The sequence below is a fragment of the Oncorhynchus clarkii genome, chromosome 6, assembly GCF_045791955.1.
Source record: "Oncorhynchus clarkii lewisi isolate Uvic-CL-2024 chromosome 6, UVic_Ocla_1.0, whole genome shotgun sequence".
NCBI lineage: Eukaryota > Metazoa > Chordata > Actinopteri > Salmoniformes > Salmonidae > Oncorhynchus > Oncorhynchus clarkii.
The window spans coordinates 26,511,940-26,530,211 of NC_092152.1; the positions used below are offsets into that span (position 1 = coordinate 26,511,940).

Consider the following 18,272-nt stretch of genomic DNA (forward strand, 5'->3'; position numbering starts at 1 on the left):
AAGACATCCTGGTCCGTGACTGGGCTGGGTTTCTTCCTGTAGTCCGTGATTGACTGTAGACCCTGCCACATGCCTCTTGTGTCTGAGCCGTTGAATTGAGATTCTACTTTGTCTCTGTACTGGCGCTTAGCTTGTTTGATAGCCTTGCGGAGGGAATAGCTGCACTGTTTGTATTCGGTCATGTTACCAGACACCTTGCCCTGATTGAGGACCTTCAAGGTTGCAATGACACATCCATAACCTGAGCGGATTGCATACCTGAGAGAATACTATAGACATCAAGAAAGCCAGTCAGTTGAATATTGACAAGTTTTTCCAACACTTTTGATAAGCAGGGCAAAATAGAAATATGCCTAGAACAGTTACAGTAGGATCAGCTTGAGCTCCACCTTTAAATACAGGATGAACCGTGGCTGCCTTGCAAGCAATGGGAACCTCCCCAGAAAGGACCCGGACTCAGTGACTGCCTACAGGGAGACACTTTGTACCGGGGCAGGGGAAAAAGAAGGAGAAGCATCGGGATAGTCACATTAGAAGGGGTGGGAGATGAGGAAATGTTGGACGGGCAAGGACTTGATATGTAACTTGTAACTTGATATGTAGTTTGAAGAAATAATAGATGAATACCCTCTGTCATGGTTTACATAGGCACATACAATAAAGAGACATTGTAATCCTCATGAAATCTTGATTATTGTAGTCTTTCATTAACATAATCAATCATAGGAACATAATGTGTTTATGTGCGGCACCTGGGTGATAAGAAATTATAAGATAATAATGAAATGGTGGATACCAGTAGATAGTACAGTATTTTACATCTACTGTATACGTAGCCTAGTGTGTGTGTGCAGATAATTTGAGACTGGGTGGGCCTGAGGTAATCGCAGTACAGGAAGTATTTAGGAAGGGAAAAGATCCAGGAGATGATACACAGTAACCTACATATTAAAATACTATCCAACATTGTAATTGTAGTTTTTTTAATCACCAAAGTGCCACACAGATTACTAGGCAATGCAATAGAGATTAGCGATCAGGCTATACACTACAGCTACAGTATATTGCAGTATGTACAAACACAAAGGGAATGGAGCAACTGTAGGCAATTTCCTAACTATGTTTTTTTAAAGAATGGCACAGCAGCCCAATTATTAGCTATGCCTTTGTTGGGCAGTATTCACAAACCTATATGACCTCTTGTCATTATATAATTGTCACCAAAACCAAGCCAGGCTAACAATACAGTCAGTGGTGGTTGATGAGGAACAGTCTGAGTGGGGGTTTTGAACCAGGGACACCTGACCCAGCACTAACATATGGATGGGGATGCTATACTCTCACTATTAGTTTAGATTCTAGAAAACCCTATATTTAATTAAATTGGCCAGAGCGGTACTGCTTCGTCGAATTGATAGAGGTAACTGTACAAAAAAATATAATCTCGAATTTGACCTACGACACGGACGGAAGCGGAAGTAGGAACTGAAGCGCCGCTTGTTGTTGGAGCGAGCGTGTTCGCAGAAACGTATGGCTAACGCTTTTACTAACAACAAGTACATCACATATCGCTAAGTGTATATATTGATAGAAAGGATTTTCGCTTACCTCTATTTCTTGATCCAAGCACATCAACATTGGCTGTGGAGCTAACGTTAGCCAATCTTAGTATAGCATCTCCATCTTAGCTAGCTGCTCTAGAAACTCGCTAGCTAATGTTCAGCTAGCTAACATTAACTAGTCATCGTTCTTCTAGTGACACTGTAAATTGTAACTGTTGAACCACAACAGTGCTTAAACTTTCATTCAAGCAATCATGGCGGATGTTACTGCACGTAGCTTGCAGTACGAGTACAAAGCGGTAAGTATGAAATTGAACTAAGCTAACTTTAGCTAACTAACGTCACTTGGAGATGTTTTCACTCATGCTGTATTGTTTTCTTGCGCCTAAGTAGTTTGCAGTAGTTTGGTAGTTATCTAACGTGTTACCGGTATGCTAATGTGTCTGGACAAAGTATTGTAATTTCTACTGGTTACTAACTAGGTAGTTAGCGAGAAGTTCGCCAGCTAACGTTAGTCTGTTAGCTAGCCAGTTTGTCCAATGTTGGCAAACGAATTTCTCAATAAGTGTTGTTTTTGTGCTTCAGTAAGTGTATAACTAGCCAGCATGGTGAAGGCAAGTTTACATTGCTTTACCCTTCCTCTTAACTTTGTCTATTGTCCAATACTAGAACTCCAACTTGGTCTTGCAAGCAGACCGTTCGCTCATTGACCGCACAAGGCGTGATGAGCCCACAGGAGAGGTGCTGTCCCTGGTGGGGAAGTTGGTGGGAACCAAGATGGGTGACAAGTCCCAGAGGACCAAACCTTCAATGCTGGAGGAGAGACGGGCAAAGTAAGTACAAGTGCGTCTTCAAGTATTTTTCTGGTGCATGTCTGAAACACTTCTTGACTGACTAACCCATGTATGACTATTCCCTCCACCTTTGTCTTTTGAACTGTGCAGAAGGAGGAAGAGAGATGAGGACAGGCACGACATGAACAAGATGAAGGGCTTCACCCTCCTGTCAGAGGGCATTGATGAGATGGTGGGCATCGTGTACAAGCCTAAGACCAAGGAAACCAGGGAGACCTATGAGGTCCTTCTCAGTTTCATCCAGGCTGCGCTTGGAGATCAGGTCAGAGAAACAGCTGTTAAGACTCTTGTGCAATTATGTGTGTCTCAAGGGGTCATTGGTTTGAAAAGAATGAAGAACACTATGCAGGCCATATATAATGGTGGAATGAACAATGTTCTAATCAAATCAATGACTTGAATATGCCTGTGCTGTATTTCTGTATCTCTGCAGCCGAGAGATATCCTGTGTGGAGCGGCTGACGAGGTGCTGGCTGTGCTGAAGAATGACAAGATGAGGGACAAGGAGAGACGGCGTGAAGTGGAGCAGTTACTAGGGCCTGCAGATGACACACGCTACCACGTGTTGGTCAACCTGGGCAAGAAGATCAGTGACTACGGTGGTGACAAAGAGCTCCAGAACATGGGTAAGGAAACAAACACAATGATGAAGGAATGTTTACATTATATTCACTCAACTGGATCATGCATTCATTTCTGGCTACTATTATGCACTAAAATGAACCAATGTTTCAACATACAGATGACAACATTGACGAAACATACGGAGTGAATGTCCAGTTTGAATCTGATGAGGAGGAGGGTGATGAGGACCAGTTTGGGGAGGTGCGAGATGATGGCTCAGATGAAGAGAGTGAAGGAGAGGAAGCAGACTTGGGCTGCACTCTGACAGCCAACGTAAGACCCCTCATTCACATAACACACACGTCTGTGTTTATACTAAACTACAATGTCTCTTTTAACCTTTGCACTAATTAAACATGTATCCTGTAGCTTGGTGTGACAGGTGATGTGATGACAGCCAAGAAGAAGGAGCTGCACCCTCGTGACATCGATGCCTTCTGGCTCCAACGTCAGCTCAGCCGTTTCTATGACGATGCCATAATCTCTCAGAAGAAAGCAGATGAGGTTCTGGAGATCCTCAAGGTATGTGTTTGTGTGTCTTATTTGTTTCAGTATATCTGCCTTTGTCTATGTGGTTGCCTTGGTCTCTGACTGACTTCCTGTCTCTGTATTCCACAGACGGCCAGTGATGACCGAGAATGTGAGAACCAGCTGGTCTTACTGTTGGGATTCAACACCTTTGACTTCATCAAAATCCTTCGTCAGCATCGTCGCATGAGTGAGTACCTATCATTTCCACAACTAATGTACATTAAGTTAACATTTAGATGGGGACTATAACAGCATGCATTGCCAAAATTGAGAGGTCACTCATAATACATTTCTCTGCTCCCTCACAGTCCAGTACTGTACCATGTTGGCAAGTGCTCAGAGCGAAGCAGAGAAGGAGAAGATCATAGGAAAGATGGAGACAGATCCAGACTTGTCCAAAGTTCTTTATCAGCTGCAGGAGACTGAGAAGGAGGATATTATTAGGGTAAGAAACCATCTTAATTGTTGTATTAATCACTGGATAAATCATTGTTTCTACGCTGTGTACTGTAGATGTATTGGAACAGACTGAAATACATAGAAGGATAAATGATCACCTAAGCATTTAATGTTGGTTCCCTTGGTCTCAAACAACGGCTGGTGTTCATGTCTTCAGGAAGAGCGATCTCGCAGGGAGAGAGTAAGGAAGTCTCGTGTGGACAATGACTTGGAATCTATGGACATCGACCATGGAGAGGTGAGGAGGACCATGAATAATGCACACATGACTGTAGCCTGTCTATAGCCACTGTAATCCACAGACGATTTTAACATAAACTATAAACAGTACACACATGTAGCAATGATATACATTCAATATGAATACATTGATGCTAAATAAATCCTAACTTCAACCATTTATTCCCCCCTCTCAGTCCATGACCCCTAAACAGTTGCTGGACCTGGAGGACCTGGCCTTCACCCAGGGAAGCCACTTCATGGCCAACAAGAGGTGCCAGCTGCCCGATGGCTCCTTTCGCAAGCAGCGCAAAGGCTACGAGGAGGTGCACGTCCCTGCACTCAAACCCAAGCCCTTCGCTGACGATGAGGTGTGTGTGTGTGCGCCTATGTATCTTTTTGATGTAGTCAGTACTGACGCTTCTAGCAAGTGAATGGTCTTATTTTCAAGAACCTTCCCCCAAGTCTCAATTGATCATCTGTATTAATAGGTGCTGGTGACCATTGAGAAGCTGCCCAAGTATGCCCAGGCAGGTTTCGAAGGGTTCAAAACCCTGAACCGCATTCAGAGCAAGCTGTTCAAGACTGCTATGGAGACCGATGAGAACCTGCTGGTGTGTGCTCCTACGGTCAGTAAATAAACCACGGTCAACTATAATACACTGCTCTCTGCTCAGCACTCTGTCATGTAGCATATGTTCAACAGTGCCGTTGTTGAACTCTGTTTTGTTTTATAACTTATCCCAATGTATTTTCTTCCTCTGTCTATTCCACTGGGGGCCTCCAGGGAGCAGGTAAGACCAACGTGGCCCTCATGGCTATGCTAAGAGAGATCGGCAAGCACATCAACCTGGACGGAACCATCAACTTGGATGACTTCAAGATCATCTATGTGGCTCCTATGCGCTCGCTGGTACAGGAGATGGTGGGAAGCTTTAGTAAGGTGAGACTTGTTATTTTTATGGGGTCAGAACTCAGTGTTATGTGCTGTCATGCACTTGAATTGCCAGGAGAGCTATGTTTGTATAATAAGGAATTCTGTGATTGTGTTTTGCATGTCTCCCTTCCTCTCAGCGTCTGGCCAGTTATGGCATCACAGTGTCTGAGCTGACAGGAGACCACCAGCTGTGTAAAGAGGAGATCAATGCCACCCAGGTCATCGTCTGCACCCCAGAGAAATGGGACATCATCACACGTAAAGGAGGCGAGCGCACCTACACCCAGCTAGTGCGCCTCATCATCATTGTAAGTACAGACACTCTCTCAAACTTAAATGGTTATGGACTTTATGCAAGACCCTTTAATCAAACATCCCATTACTATTTCCCAAGCATTTATGTTATTTGACAGGATTTTTTAAAACTGTAGTTATAAACTCATTGGGTGTAAGAGCTGTAACTGAGTGTGTCTGGTGGTCAGGATGAGATCCATCTGCTGCATGATGACCGTGGGCCAGTCCTGGAGTCTCTGGTGGCCAGGACCATCCGCAACGTGGAGCTGACCCAGGAGGACGTGCGTCTTCTGGGTCTCAGTGCCACCCTGCCCAACTACGAGGACGTGGCCACCTGCCTGCGGGTAGACCCCGCCAAGGGACTCTTCTACTTTGACAACAGGTCAGCCAGGGCTCAGGAAGGAGGGTCAATCTCTCCACACACTCTCACTTATCGTCCTACTATAGATGAACAGGTTTTGTGAGAGGTTGGATTGGAAGCACAAATTTGACTGATAGTCTTTTCTGTCTTCCAGTTTCCGTCCAGTGCCCCTGGAACAGACATATGTGGGCATCACTGAGAAGAAGGCTATCAAGCGCTTCCAGATCATGAACGAAATTGTCTATGAGAAGATCATGGAGCATGCTGGGAAGAACCAGGTGAGGCCTGCTCAGCCTAGTGTTCTTCAACCATCATCTGACTCTGCAAAACATGAGAAACATGAGATCTGGAAAATCCTAATGTCTATCAGATGAGAAATATCAACAGACAGAACGTTCCACACAATCTGGTATTCCTGTGCTAACTTGTGTTTGTCAGGTGCTGGTGTTTGTCCACTCCAGGAAGGAGACGGGGAAGACGGCCCGGGCTATCAGGGACATGTGTCTGGAGAAAGACACCCTGGGGCTGTTCCTGAGGGAGGGGTCAGCCTCAACTGAGGTCCTCAGGACTGAGGCAGAGCAGTGCAAGGTGAGTTCATCTGACCTGGGGATTAATTTTAGCTAACAAAGCCTGTAGAATCTCTCCATGTGCAGAATTCTACACACATCTATCCCCAAATCTGTGAGTAAAAAAACAAATCTTACAATAATCGGATTATTTAAGCTGCAATATGTAACTTTTTGGGTGACCAAATTCACATAGAATTGTGAGTTATAGATCTGTCATTCTCATTGAAAGCAAGTCTAAGCAGCGGTAGATCTGGTTTATGTGCGCTATTTCTATGCTTCCCGGTAAGTTTAGTTTTTACATCTTTTACTTTTGGTTTTGAACACCAGCTTTAAACAGCTGAACATACAATATTTTTGATTATTGAAAATATATTTCACAGCGGTTTAGATTTGTCACAAACTGAAATTAATTGAACTATTATAATTTTAGCAACCAGGAAATGGCAAAGCGATTTCTGCATATTGCACCTTTAAAAAAAAAAGGAACATTACATACATTTTTTTCATCCCCCAGAACCTTGAGCTGAAGGACTTGCTGCCCTACGGTTTCGCCATCCATCATGCTGGTATGACCAGAGTGGACCGTACGTTGGTGGAAGATCTCTTTGCTGATCGCCACATCCAGGTTAGTCTCTACTAACCTCTTTCCTTTAATACAGTCAGAGCTATTGTTACAATGTCACCGGACCCGTCTCACTGAAAGGGCTCTGTCTGTTTCAGGTGCTGGTGTCCACAGCCACATTGGCCTGGGGTGTGAATCTGCCTGCACATACTGTCATCATCAAAGGCACCCAGGTGTACAGCCCAGAAAAAGGCAGATGGACAGAGCTGGGAGCCCTAGACATTCTACAGGTTAGTCTGCACTGGCTGGATTAGACTAGTGAGGTACATTCACAGGGCTAGACTTCACTGTAGCAGAGTATTTTGTGAGCTAAATAATGCTCAAACTCTGTTAGCTTTGTGAGTTTGAATGACACCTGTGTTCTGTGCTGTGTTCAGATGCTTGGTCGAGCTGGGCGTCCTCAGTACGACACCAAGGGAGAGGGCATTCTGATCACATCCCATGGGGAGCTGCAGTACTACCTATCTCTGCTCAACCAGCAGCTGCCCATCGAGAGCCAGATGGTGTCCAAGCTGCCAGACATGCTCAACGCTGAGATAGTGCTGGGCAACGTGCAGAATGCTAAGGTGAGCGTTAACTGGATTTACAACACCTCACACAACTCACCACTAATAACAATACAGACATGCTGTGGTTTGCTACTGAAACTACTTGTGGGGAGACTGGTCAACTAGAACCATTAGTGCTAACATTCAAACCCTTGCTGCTGTAGTGGTCTCACTCCTCCCTTGTTGTCTCCTCATCAGGACGCAGTGAACTGGCTGGGCTACACCTACCTGTACGTGCGCATGCTCCGTAACCCCACCCTGTACGGAGTCTCCCATGACGACCGCAGCTCGGACCCCCTGCTGGAGCGCCGCAGGATGGACCTGGTCCACACTGCAGCCAATGTGCTGGACAAGAACAGCCTGGTCAAGTACGACAAGCGGACCGGCGCTTTCCAGGTACACACTGCTCTACACATGCACTCTGTCCAGTGGGATCAATGCAATGACACTGACCTATTGAGGCCTCTTCAAGATTCTAAGATGGTGAAAACAAAGATTATGCTATTGATATTCATAATAGATTACTTTTCTCGTCCTTCCCTGAAGGTGACGGATCTGGGTCGCATCGCCAGCCACTTCTACATCACCCATGACTCCATCCAGACGTACAACCAGCTGCTGAAGCCCACCCTCAGTGAGATCGAGCTTTTCCGTGTCTTCTCCCTCTCCTCTGAGTTCAGGAACATCACTGTCAGAGAGGTATGCAGCACTCTAGAATAGGGATGGGCACGGTTATTCAAATATCCAAATGGACATTACTATTCGCTGACTTGGGAGAGTATTAACTTTTGAGAGAATAAATATCGGCCTAATTTAACAATGAAAAGGCTTTGACTAAAATGAAATACGATTATCTATGTGACATTGTTACATAGCCTAAAAGGATAAACCATTACATATTTTTTTGTTTAATGACAGTTTGTATGATTGCGCCACAAAAAGGATTCACCAGCAGCCTACACTGGTTTCACACGTGAAGCTTGTTGTTATTGTCGGTCAATCAAATCGCTGCTGCAGTCAGAGGCTCCATGTGTAGCAAGTGAAGAGGGAGATCTAATCAATACAAAATGGAATTACAATTACAGAATTAAGTTGGCTAAATGAGAAGGAGTAGGCTAAAACAATCAACCAAGAGGTAGGCTGTTTCATATGAATGGAGTTGTTGTAGACAAGGACAGGAAGCACATGCAAAAAATACTCAATTAGTTAGCTGTGCTAAGTTAGCTAGATAGATAACGGCAGCAACACGTTTTTCTATCATACCATCTGATAGTGCCTGTCTGGCTGCATTGAATCGTTGTAAAGAAGCTAGCTACAGTAGCCATTTAAGTTAGCCAGGTAGTTAGCTAGAGTATTTAACTGGCCTGTAGCTAGCTAGCTTCTTTACAACGATTCGATGCAGCCAAGACAGGCACTACCAGATGGTAAGATAGATAACCTATGGCAGCAACAAGTTTGGCTACTTTCTTTCTCTCCCACACACACCCTTCTGCTGAAACAAGCAGGGGGCAGCACACCGGCTGTCTCCATTGAAGTTTGAAAAGTCTTAGATTTTTTAAATTAAAACATGTATTTCGACTATCTGAATAGCCAGGAAAAAAAGGTGAAATCATTTAAAATGCCCATTCCTACTCTGGAATACTATATTTAATTACCAAATCAAATGTATTTATAAAGCCCTTCTTACATCAGCTGATATCTCAAAGTGCAGTACAGAAACCCAGCCTAAAACCCCAAACAGCAAGCAATGGGGCGGCAGGGTAGCCTAGTGGTTAGAGCATTGGACTAGTAAGGTTGCAAGTTCGAATCCCCGAGCTGATAAGGTACAAATCTGTCGTTCTGCCCCTGAACAGGCAGTTAACCCACTGTTCCTAGGCCGTCATTGAAAATAAGAATTTGTTCTTAACTGACCTGCCTAGTTAAATAAAGGTAAAATAAAATTTTAAAAAAGGAAGGTGTAGAAGCGCGGTGGCTAGGAAAAACTCCTTAGAAAGGCCAAAACCTAGAGAGGAACCAGGCTGTGAGGGGTGGCCAGTCCTCTTCTGGCTGTGCCGGGTGGAGATTATAACAGAACATGGGCAAGATGTTCATAAATAATAATAATCACAGTAGTTGTCGAGGGTGCAGCAAGTCAATAACTCAGGAGTAAATGTCAGTTGGTTTTTCATAGCCGACCATTAGGAGTATCTCTACCGCTCCTGCTGTCTCTAGAGAGTTGAAAACAGCAGGTCTGGGACAGGTAGCACGCAGAACAGAAGGCCAGAAATGTTACTGAGGTCTACACCAGAAACTGTACAGTAAAATGCTACAGATACATGAATGCTCTTATTTCAGGAAGAGAAGCTGGAACTGCAAAAGCTGCTGGAGAGAGTTCCCATTCCAGTGAAGGAGAGCATTGAAGAGCCCAGCGCCAAGGTATACTACTACTACACGTGTCAATGTTGACACTGTACACTGATCAATTATATGGAACACCACTGCAGTATGTATTGCTAGAGCCCTGTTGCTATGAGCCAGTTCTGAGGTGTGTGTTCTTTTTACAGATCAACGTGCTGCTCCAGGCTTATATCTCTCAGCTCAAATTGGAGGGCTTTGCTCTGATGGCTGACATGGTCTATGTGACGCAGGTAAGGCTACGTCCATTTGTTTGTTTGATTAGAGAGATGTTTTCAGTATGTTACCAGTATCTGACTGTTAACTATATCCTTCCTCAGAGTGCTGGAAGACTGATGCGAGCCATCTTTGAGATCGTCCTGAGCAGGGGATGGGCCCAGCTCACAGACAAGACCATGAACCTTTGCAAGATGATTGACAAGAGGATGTAAATTAACCATTGCTGTTTATTCCTAGTTTTCACTGATGAACACCTTAGTCACCAGTCCTAGTGAATTATAGTGGACAAAAATATAAACGCAACAATTTCAACGATTTTACTGAGTTACAGTACATATAAGGAAATCAGTCAATTTAAATGAATTAATTAGGCCCTAATCTATGGATTTCTTATGACTGGGCAGGGGCGCAGCCATGGGTGGACCTGGGAGGGCATAGGCCCATCCACTTGGAAGCCAGGCACACCCACTGGGGAGCCAGGCCCAGCCAATCAGAATTACTTTTTTTCCACAGAAGGGTTTTATTACAGACACAAATACTCCTCAGTTTCATCAGCTGTCTAGGTGGCTAGTCTCAGACAATCCCACAGGTGAAGAAGCCGAATGTGGAGGTCCTGGGCTGGCGTGGTTACACGTGTGCGGTTGTGAGGCCGGTTAGACGTACTGCCAAATTCTCTAAAACAACATTGAAGGCGGCTTATGGTAGAGAAATGAACATTAAATTATCTGGTAACAGCTCTGGTGGACATTCCTGCAGTCAGCATGCCAATTACATTTCCCCTCAAAACTTGAGACATCTGTGGCATTGTGTTGTGCAGGTGCTTCTACACCTGCATTGCTTGCTGTTTGGGGTTTTAGGCTGGGTTTCTGTACAGCACTTTGAGATATCAGCTGATGTACGAAGGGCTATATAAATACATTTGATTTGATTTGTGACATAACGGCACATTTTAGAGTGGCCTTTTATTGTCCCCAGCACAAGGTGCATCTGTGTACTGATCTAGCTGTTTAATCAGCTTTTTGATATGCCACACCTGTCAGGTGGATTGATTATCTTGGCAAAGAAGAAATGCGCACTAACAGGAATTTAAACACATTTGTGCTTGAAATTTGAGAGAAATAACCTTTTTGGATGGATAATTTTGGGGATATTTTATTTTAACATGGGACCAACACTTTACATGTTGTGTTTATATTTTTGTTCAGTGTACATGACGAGGCTAGAATGAAATGTGATGTTCTTCTGGTCTTCTCTGTCTGAATGTTTCCCTCTCCTACACAGGTGGCAGTCCATGTCTCCTCTGCGTCAGTTCAGGAAGCTCCCAGAGGAAGTCATCAAGAAGATTGAAAAGAAGAACTTCCCCTTCGAGCGCCTCTATGACCTCAACCACAATGAGATTGGTGAGTCTGCTCTGCATTGCACCCCAAATGCCCCACCTCGATCTGGACCCACTAACACTACATACTCATTGATTCATCCCCGGTTGTTGAAGTTGTCATTGAAAGTGTTTCTGTCCCTCAGGTGAATTGATCCGCATGCCCAAGATGGGGAAGACCATCCATAAGTATGTGCACCAGTTCCCCAAACTGGACCTTGCTGTTCACCTGCAGCCCATCACCCGCTCCACACTGAAGGTGGAGCTCACCATCACACCAGACTTCCAGTGGGATGACAAGGTCAGTGGATCTGTATACTACCCTCAGGCTGTTAGTTGAAAGCTGTTACATGGCTCAGATTAAATTAGGTTTTTCTTACTGTGACACACCCACACATTCATACACACCCTCTCTGTGGCCCATACAGGTGCATGGCTCGTCAGAGGCCTTCTGGATCCTGGTGGAGGATGTAGACAGTGAGGTCATCCTACACCACGAGTACTTCCTGCTTAAGGCCAAGTACGCCCAGGACGAGCACCTGGTCACCTTCTTCGTGCCCGTGTTCGAGCCCCTGCCCCCACAGTACTTCATCCGCGTGGCCTCGGACCGCTGGCTGTGTGAGTGCGACACTCCTCTGGCTAGCTCTTATTAGTAACTTAGTCGATTCAAACTGTGTAAGCAAATCTAAAGTTTTGGAGGATGTCAATTGAAAGTATTTCTCTCTCTCTGCACATATTTCTCTCTCAGCCTGTGAGACCCAGCTGCCGGTGTCTTTCCGCCACCTGATCCTGCCAGAGAAGTACCCCCCTCCTACTGAGCTGCTGGACTTGCAGCCCCTGCCTGTGACTGCCCTGCGTAATGCCGCCTTCGAGACCCTCTACCAGAACAAGTTTCCCTTCTTCAACCCCATCCAGACACAGGGTAAGACACACTCTGAGACTCTGAAGTGTCACCATTTGGGCTAACAGTTTCTCACTGCACCCATCTGACCTCTAAGACCAATGTGGCCCATTCAATGACTTCGATCAGGCCCATGCCTCTATACCTTTGGCGCTAACATTGTGAGTAAAATAACATGTGGTATTCTCTGTGTTTGTCCAGTGTTCAACGCTGTGTACAACAGTGATGACAATGTGTTTGTGGGAGCCCCCACCGGCAGTGGGAAGACCATCTGTGCTGAGTTTGCCATCCTGAGGATGCTGCTGCACAACGCAGAGGGACGTTGTGTCTACATCACACCCATGGAGGCCCTGGCTGAACAGGTACAGGGCTATCAAGATGGAGTGTTTTCAACTTTAACATAATGTTTTTGTCTGACTTCTGATTTTTCGCACTTATATTACCCATTCCTTCCACCCCGTTTAACGTCACTCGTGTGTGTCCAGGTGTTTGTTGACTGGCACCAGAAGTTCCAGGATGCTCTGAATAAGAAGGTGGTGTTGCTGACAGGAGAGACTAGCACTGACCTGAAGCTCCTGGGGAAGGGTGACATCATTGTCAGCACCCCGGACAAATGGGACATCCTGTCGCGCCGCTGGAAGCAGAGGAAGAACGTCCAGAACGTCAGCCTCTTCATCGTGGACGAGACTCACCTCATTGGAGGAGAGAACGGGGTAAGGCCATGATCCAAACTGATGAAACCTATGTATCCACATGCCTAGTGCTTTGATAGCAACTACACAATGCTTTTTTGACATGTGAAGTAAAATATATTGATATTCATACTCACCGTCTTGCTTGAAGCCTGTGTTGGAGGTGATCTGCTCCAGGATGAGGTACATCTCGTCTCAGATTGAGCGTCCCATCCGCATCGTGGCCCTCAGCTCCTCCCTGTCCAACGCCAAAGATGTGGCCCACTGGCTGGGATGCAGCACCACCGCAACCTTTAACTTCCACCCCAACGTCAGGCCTGTCCCTCTGGAGCTGCACATCCAGGTCTGTACCATGACTGTAATGTCCTCTCAACCTGTTACATCATCAACCTGCCCTTATCCAAATAAAACCCCCATAAGGTTTTTCCATAAAATATATTATTATCTGGCTGGATAATATCATATCTGCTCAATTTACCTTAATTGTAATGCCTCTCTCCTCTCAGGGCTTCAATGTGAGTCACACCCAGACTCGCTTGCTGTCCATGGCCAAGCCAGTGTACCACGCCATCATGAAGCACTCCCCCTCTAAACCGGCTGTGGTGTTCGTCCCGTCCCGCCGACAGACCCGCCTCACCGCCATTGACATCCTCACCTTCTGTGCTGCTGATGTGGTCCCTCAGAGGTCAGACCCATAACCTTTACACACTTTAATCTTTCTGAGTGATGCAAGGAGTTTAATCTCTTTATGTATACAATGTTGGTAGATGTTATAACATGAGGTCTCAGAGCAGTAACAGATGTCCCTGTCTCCCTGTAGGTTCCTGCACTGCACTGAGAAGGACCTGGCTCCCTTCCTGGAGAAGGTGACAGACGGCACCCTAAAGGAGACACTGGCCAATGGGGTGGGCTACCTGCACGAGGGCCTGTCCACTACAGAACGCAGGATTGTGGAGCAGCTCTTCAACTCGGGTACAACTGGCCACTCCCTTAGACCTGCTGATATAGTACATAGTTAGAGAAAGTATAGCGGGTGATTGTTAAATGACATACTGTGTCTGGTCCTCTGTCTGCAGGTGCAGTCCAGGTTGTAGTGGCCTCACGCTCCCTCTGCTGGGGCACAAACATATCTGCTCACCTGGTTGTTATCATGGACACCCAGTACTACAATGGCAAAATACATGCGTAAGTAACACTGTTTATTTATTATATATATTTTTGGTTGTTGTAATGACTACATTTCCTAGTCTATGTCACTCAGACCCCCCCTGCCTCAGGTTAAGTGTGTTAGTGACCATGTCCTCTGTGTCCCCAGCTATGTGGACTACCCTATCTACGATGTGCTCCAGATGGTGGGCAAGGCCAATCGGCCCCTGCAGGACGATGAGGGACGCTGTGTCATCATGTGCCAGGGTTCCAAAAAGGTACGTCAGCAATATCCTCTTTTTCTCTCCATTTTCACTGTCACTTTTTCTTTCACTCCATCATTCTGTAATTTTAGAACCTAATCTATTTTTCTCAAATCTAGGATTTCTTCAAGAAGTTCCTGTATGAGCCCCTGCCGGTGGAATCTCACCTGGACCACTGCATGCACGACCACTTCAACGCTGAGATCGTCACCAAGACGGTGGAGAACAAACAGGACGCAGTGGACTACCTGACCTGGACCTTCCTGTACCGCCGGATGACCCAGAACCCCAACTACTACAACCTGCAAGGTGAGACAGGCACACCTACAGCACTGGCACTGCTCTCTACTGTTGAAATTCTAGACATGTAGTGTTTTTCCATACCTGTAGTGTTGTTGTCTAGGAGTCTTATGTTAATGTGCTGCTCTCCATCTCTCCCTTCCAGGCATGTCTCACCGTCATCTGTCCGACCACCTGTCAGAGCTGGTGGAGAACACCCTGCATGACCTGGAGCAGTCCAAGTGCATCAGCATCGAGGATGAGATGGACGTGGCACCTCTTAACTTGGGCATGATTGCTGCCTACTACTATATCAACTACACCACTATCGGTGAGAACTACCACAACCAACATCCCGTTGTCACTAAATATGGCTTTATCAGTCACATCACCTATGCTGTGAACCACCAAATAGACTAAGCAAGTGTTAAAATAGAATACATACATTATACAGTATATAACTTGAGTTACTGATATTTTGTGTTTGTATCAGAGTTGTTCAGTATGTCCCTGAACGCCAAGACCAAGATCCGTGGATTGATTGAGATCATTTCCAATGCTGCTGAGTACAAGAACATCCCCATCAGACACCATGAGGACAACCTGCTCAGACAGGTAAACACACTAATTCACATCAATAATCATAATATGCACTTTTGCAGACTTACCCCACCCAAATAGTCATGTAGAACTGGAAGTAATGGAAAGTGTGAATTCATTGCTCACAAATACTAATCTGGAAGCATTCTATGAAATTGTCATTAATCAAGTTGTATATGTTGTGTTTTCAGCTGGCCCAGAAGGTGCCCCACAAACTGAACAACCCCAAGTTCAACGACCCCCATGTGAAGACCAACCTGCTGCTGCAGGCTCACTTGTCCAGGATGCAGTTGAGCGCTGAGCTCCAGTCAGACACAGAGGAGATCCTCAGCAAGGTGAATGAGAAATGAATAGATGCTTTGGTGCAGTCTACACTGTGGTAAATGGACTCTGTAGAGCAGAAAGACTCTAGTATGACCTAGTGTTGAAGAGTTCAGAAAGTAGAGGGTCAGATTTGAAGTGTGCTAGTTTTAAAATCTATGTGTGTGGTTGTGTGTCCTGTCCAGGCTGTGCGTCTGATCCAGGCCTGTGTAGATGTGCTGTCCAGTAATGGCTGGCTGAGCCCTGCGCTGGCTGCTATGGAGCTAGCTCAGATGGTCACCCAGGCCATGTGGTCTAAGGACTCCTACCTCAAACAGCTGCCCTACTTCACCTCTGAGCACATCAAACGCTGCATGGACAAGGTAACACATCTACTACTGCCTGTTACTCTATTAATTTGTTACACTTCCATTTTCCAGACAAGGGAACATGGCCATCTTGCTTTGATGTGGATCTTGAAGCTGATCTCTCGTATTTCTCAAGGGTGTGGAGAGTATCTTTGACATCATGGAGATGGAGGATGAGGATCGTAGTGGGCTGCTGCAGCTCTCAGACACCCAGATAGCTGACGTGGCTCGCTTCTGTAACCGCTACCCTAACATTGAACTGTCCTACGAGGTGGCAGAGAAGGAGAACATCAAGAGGTGATTTAAATGGGGGTGTTAGATGTAGAGAGGAATAATTGTGGGGAAATAGGTTGACTGAATATAGAGAGATCAGTACCACAGGAAAATGTTTGTTTGCTTCGGAGGTTGTTAATTATCAGGTCTTTGCTACTTACTAGCGACTGCTCAGTGAATCTATAGACCATTGAGAATGAGAGGAGCAGAGTAAGTGAAGGTGTCTGATCATATCTTTGTGTTTACAGTGGAGGTCCAGTGCTGGTTTTGGTCCAGTTGGAGAGAGAAGAAGAGGTGACTGGGCCCGTTATTGCCCCACTCTTCCCCCAGGTATGGATCATCACCTCCAGTTTGTCAAAACTCCTCTAGTGATTCATTCAAAAAGCACAAACTCAACAATGACCATGTTTAACCTTTGACTGTGTTGTTGTTTCAGAAACGTGAGGAGGGCTGGTGGGTGGTGATTGGAGACCCCAAGTCCAATAGCCTGATCTCCATAAAGAGGCTGACCCTGCAGCAGAAGGCCAAGGTCTGTTTATAACCCTAACTGGACCTTAAAGAGCCAATAAATGCAAGCATCTGCATCTGCATATTGATTTAGCGTCTGAAAGCCCGAAAGTAATCTTAAAGGTGAATACCCTCTGTGTCAGCAATGCTTGGCCTCACTCTCTGTGCCCTTTTCTCCCATTGCAGGTGAAGCTGGACTTTGTTGCACCAGTGCTGGGCGTTCACAACTACACACTGTACTTCATGAGTGATGCCTACATGGGCTGCGATCAGGAGTATAAGTTCAGCGTGGATGTGAAGGAGGCAGACAGCGATGGAGACAGTGATTCAGACTAATCAGGCATCAGATGACAAGTCATTTCTCAATTCAAGCTGGGATCAGTAGAGGTTGTTTGTTTTATACTGAACAAAAATATAAATGCAACAATTTTACTGAGTTAGTTCATATGAAGAAATAAATAAATACATTTCTATGGATTTCACGACTGGCAATACAGATACCATCAAAAAAATTGCCCTCGGGATCTTGTTGCGGTATTATTGCGCATTCAAATTGCCAATGTTCATTGCCCGTAGCTTATGCCTGCTCATACCATAACTCCATCATGGGGCACTGTTTACATCAGAAAACCACTTGCCCACACAATGTATTATGATCATGCTCTTTAATATGCCACGCCTGTCAGGTAGATGGATTATCTTGGTAAAAGATAAACGTTCACTAACAGGGATGTAAACAAAGCACAAAATGTGTGAGAAGCTTTTTGTGCATATGGAACATTACTGGGATCTTTTATTTCAGCTCATGAAACATGGGACCAACACTTTACATGTTGCGGTTATTTTTGTTCAGTGTAGATGAGTCACGTTTATGGGCTGCTATTCTATTGTGCTTGAGGTAATTGTCAGACCTTTTTGTTTAAATGTGCTCCAGTCGAGGATAGTGATGTGTATATAGTACCTAATTAGAGAAGTCTGCTTACATTTGTAGTAAACAAGTCATAGTATATCAGAGATTCTCAATTTGTCTGTAGCGGTTTCACAACTCTGCAATCATGGTTGGGTACTTTCTAAATAATCTGTCAATTGTGAAACTGATTACTTTCCCCTTAAATCAGAAGAAAGGATCCATCCATCATGTGTAATCATAGTGGCCTCTGACTCGCTCAGGTGGAACAAGCTGGCGCCTTTCAAGACTAATTTGAATGTCATTGAACAGTCAATGTATTTTTTCCCCCTGGCAACAACTGATTAGTACAAATAAATTCAGTTACTCCCAACCCTGTCTGCTATTAAGAGTGAAAAGCCTGTTTTGTTTGCTGGTGAAATACCTTTGTGCTGTCATGGCTTTTCCAATAAAAATGATCCAGACTCC

The 18,272-nt window shown here is 45.2% G+C and overlaps 1 protein-coding gene across 1 annotated transcript; it reads left to right on the forward strand.

Moving 5' to 3' along the window:
• Positions 1 to 1,476: 1,476 nt before the first annotated feature.
• Positions 1,477 to 18,271, forward strand: LOC139410873 (U5 small nuclear ribonucleoprotein 200 kDa helicase). The gene is made up of 44 exons (XM_071156488.1): positions 1,477 to 1,861; positions 2,232 to 2,395; positions 2,507 to 2,678; positions 2,850 to 3,042; positions 3,159 to 3,313; positions 3,410 to 3,562; positions 3,659 to 3,758; positions 3,880 to 4,016; positions 4,188 to 4,268; positions 4,447 to 4,620; positions 4,741 to 4,878; positions 5,037 to 5,192; positions 5,324 to 5,494; positions 5,669 to 5,862; positions 5,996 to 6,119; positions 6,280 to 6,429; positions 6,925 to 7,035; positions 7,131 to 7,262; positions 7,410 to 7,598; positions 7,779 to 7,976; positions 8,127 to 8,279; positions 9,915 to 9,995; positions 10,124 to 10,207; positions 10,295 to 10,401; positions 11,475 to 11,593; positions 11,715 to 11,869; positions 11,997 to 12,186; positions 12,317 to 12,490; positions 12,671 to 12,831; positions 12,955 to 13,182; positions 13,313 to 13,504; positions 13,668 to 13,846; positions 13,982 to 14,133; positions 14,238 to 14,346; positions 14,477 to 14,585; positions 14,690 to 14,879; positions 15,016 to 15,180; positions 15,343 to 15,464; positions 15,641 to 15,784; positions 15,956 to 16,132; positions 16,254 to 16,414; positions 16,639 to 16,720; positions 16,827 to 16,919; positions 17,084 to 18,271. The coding sequence occupies exons 1-44, from the start codon at positions 1,817 to 1,819 to the stop codon at positions 17,231 to 17,233; spliced, it is 6,414 nt and encodes a 2,137-aa protein (XP_071012589.1). The 5' UTR covers positions 1,477 to 1,816; the 3' UTR covers positions 17,234 to 18,271.
• The last annotated feature ends 1 nt before the right edge of the window (position 18,272 follows it).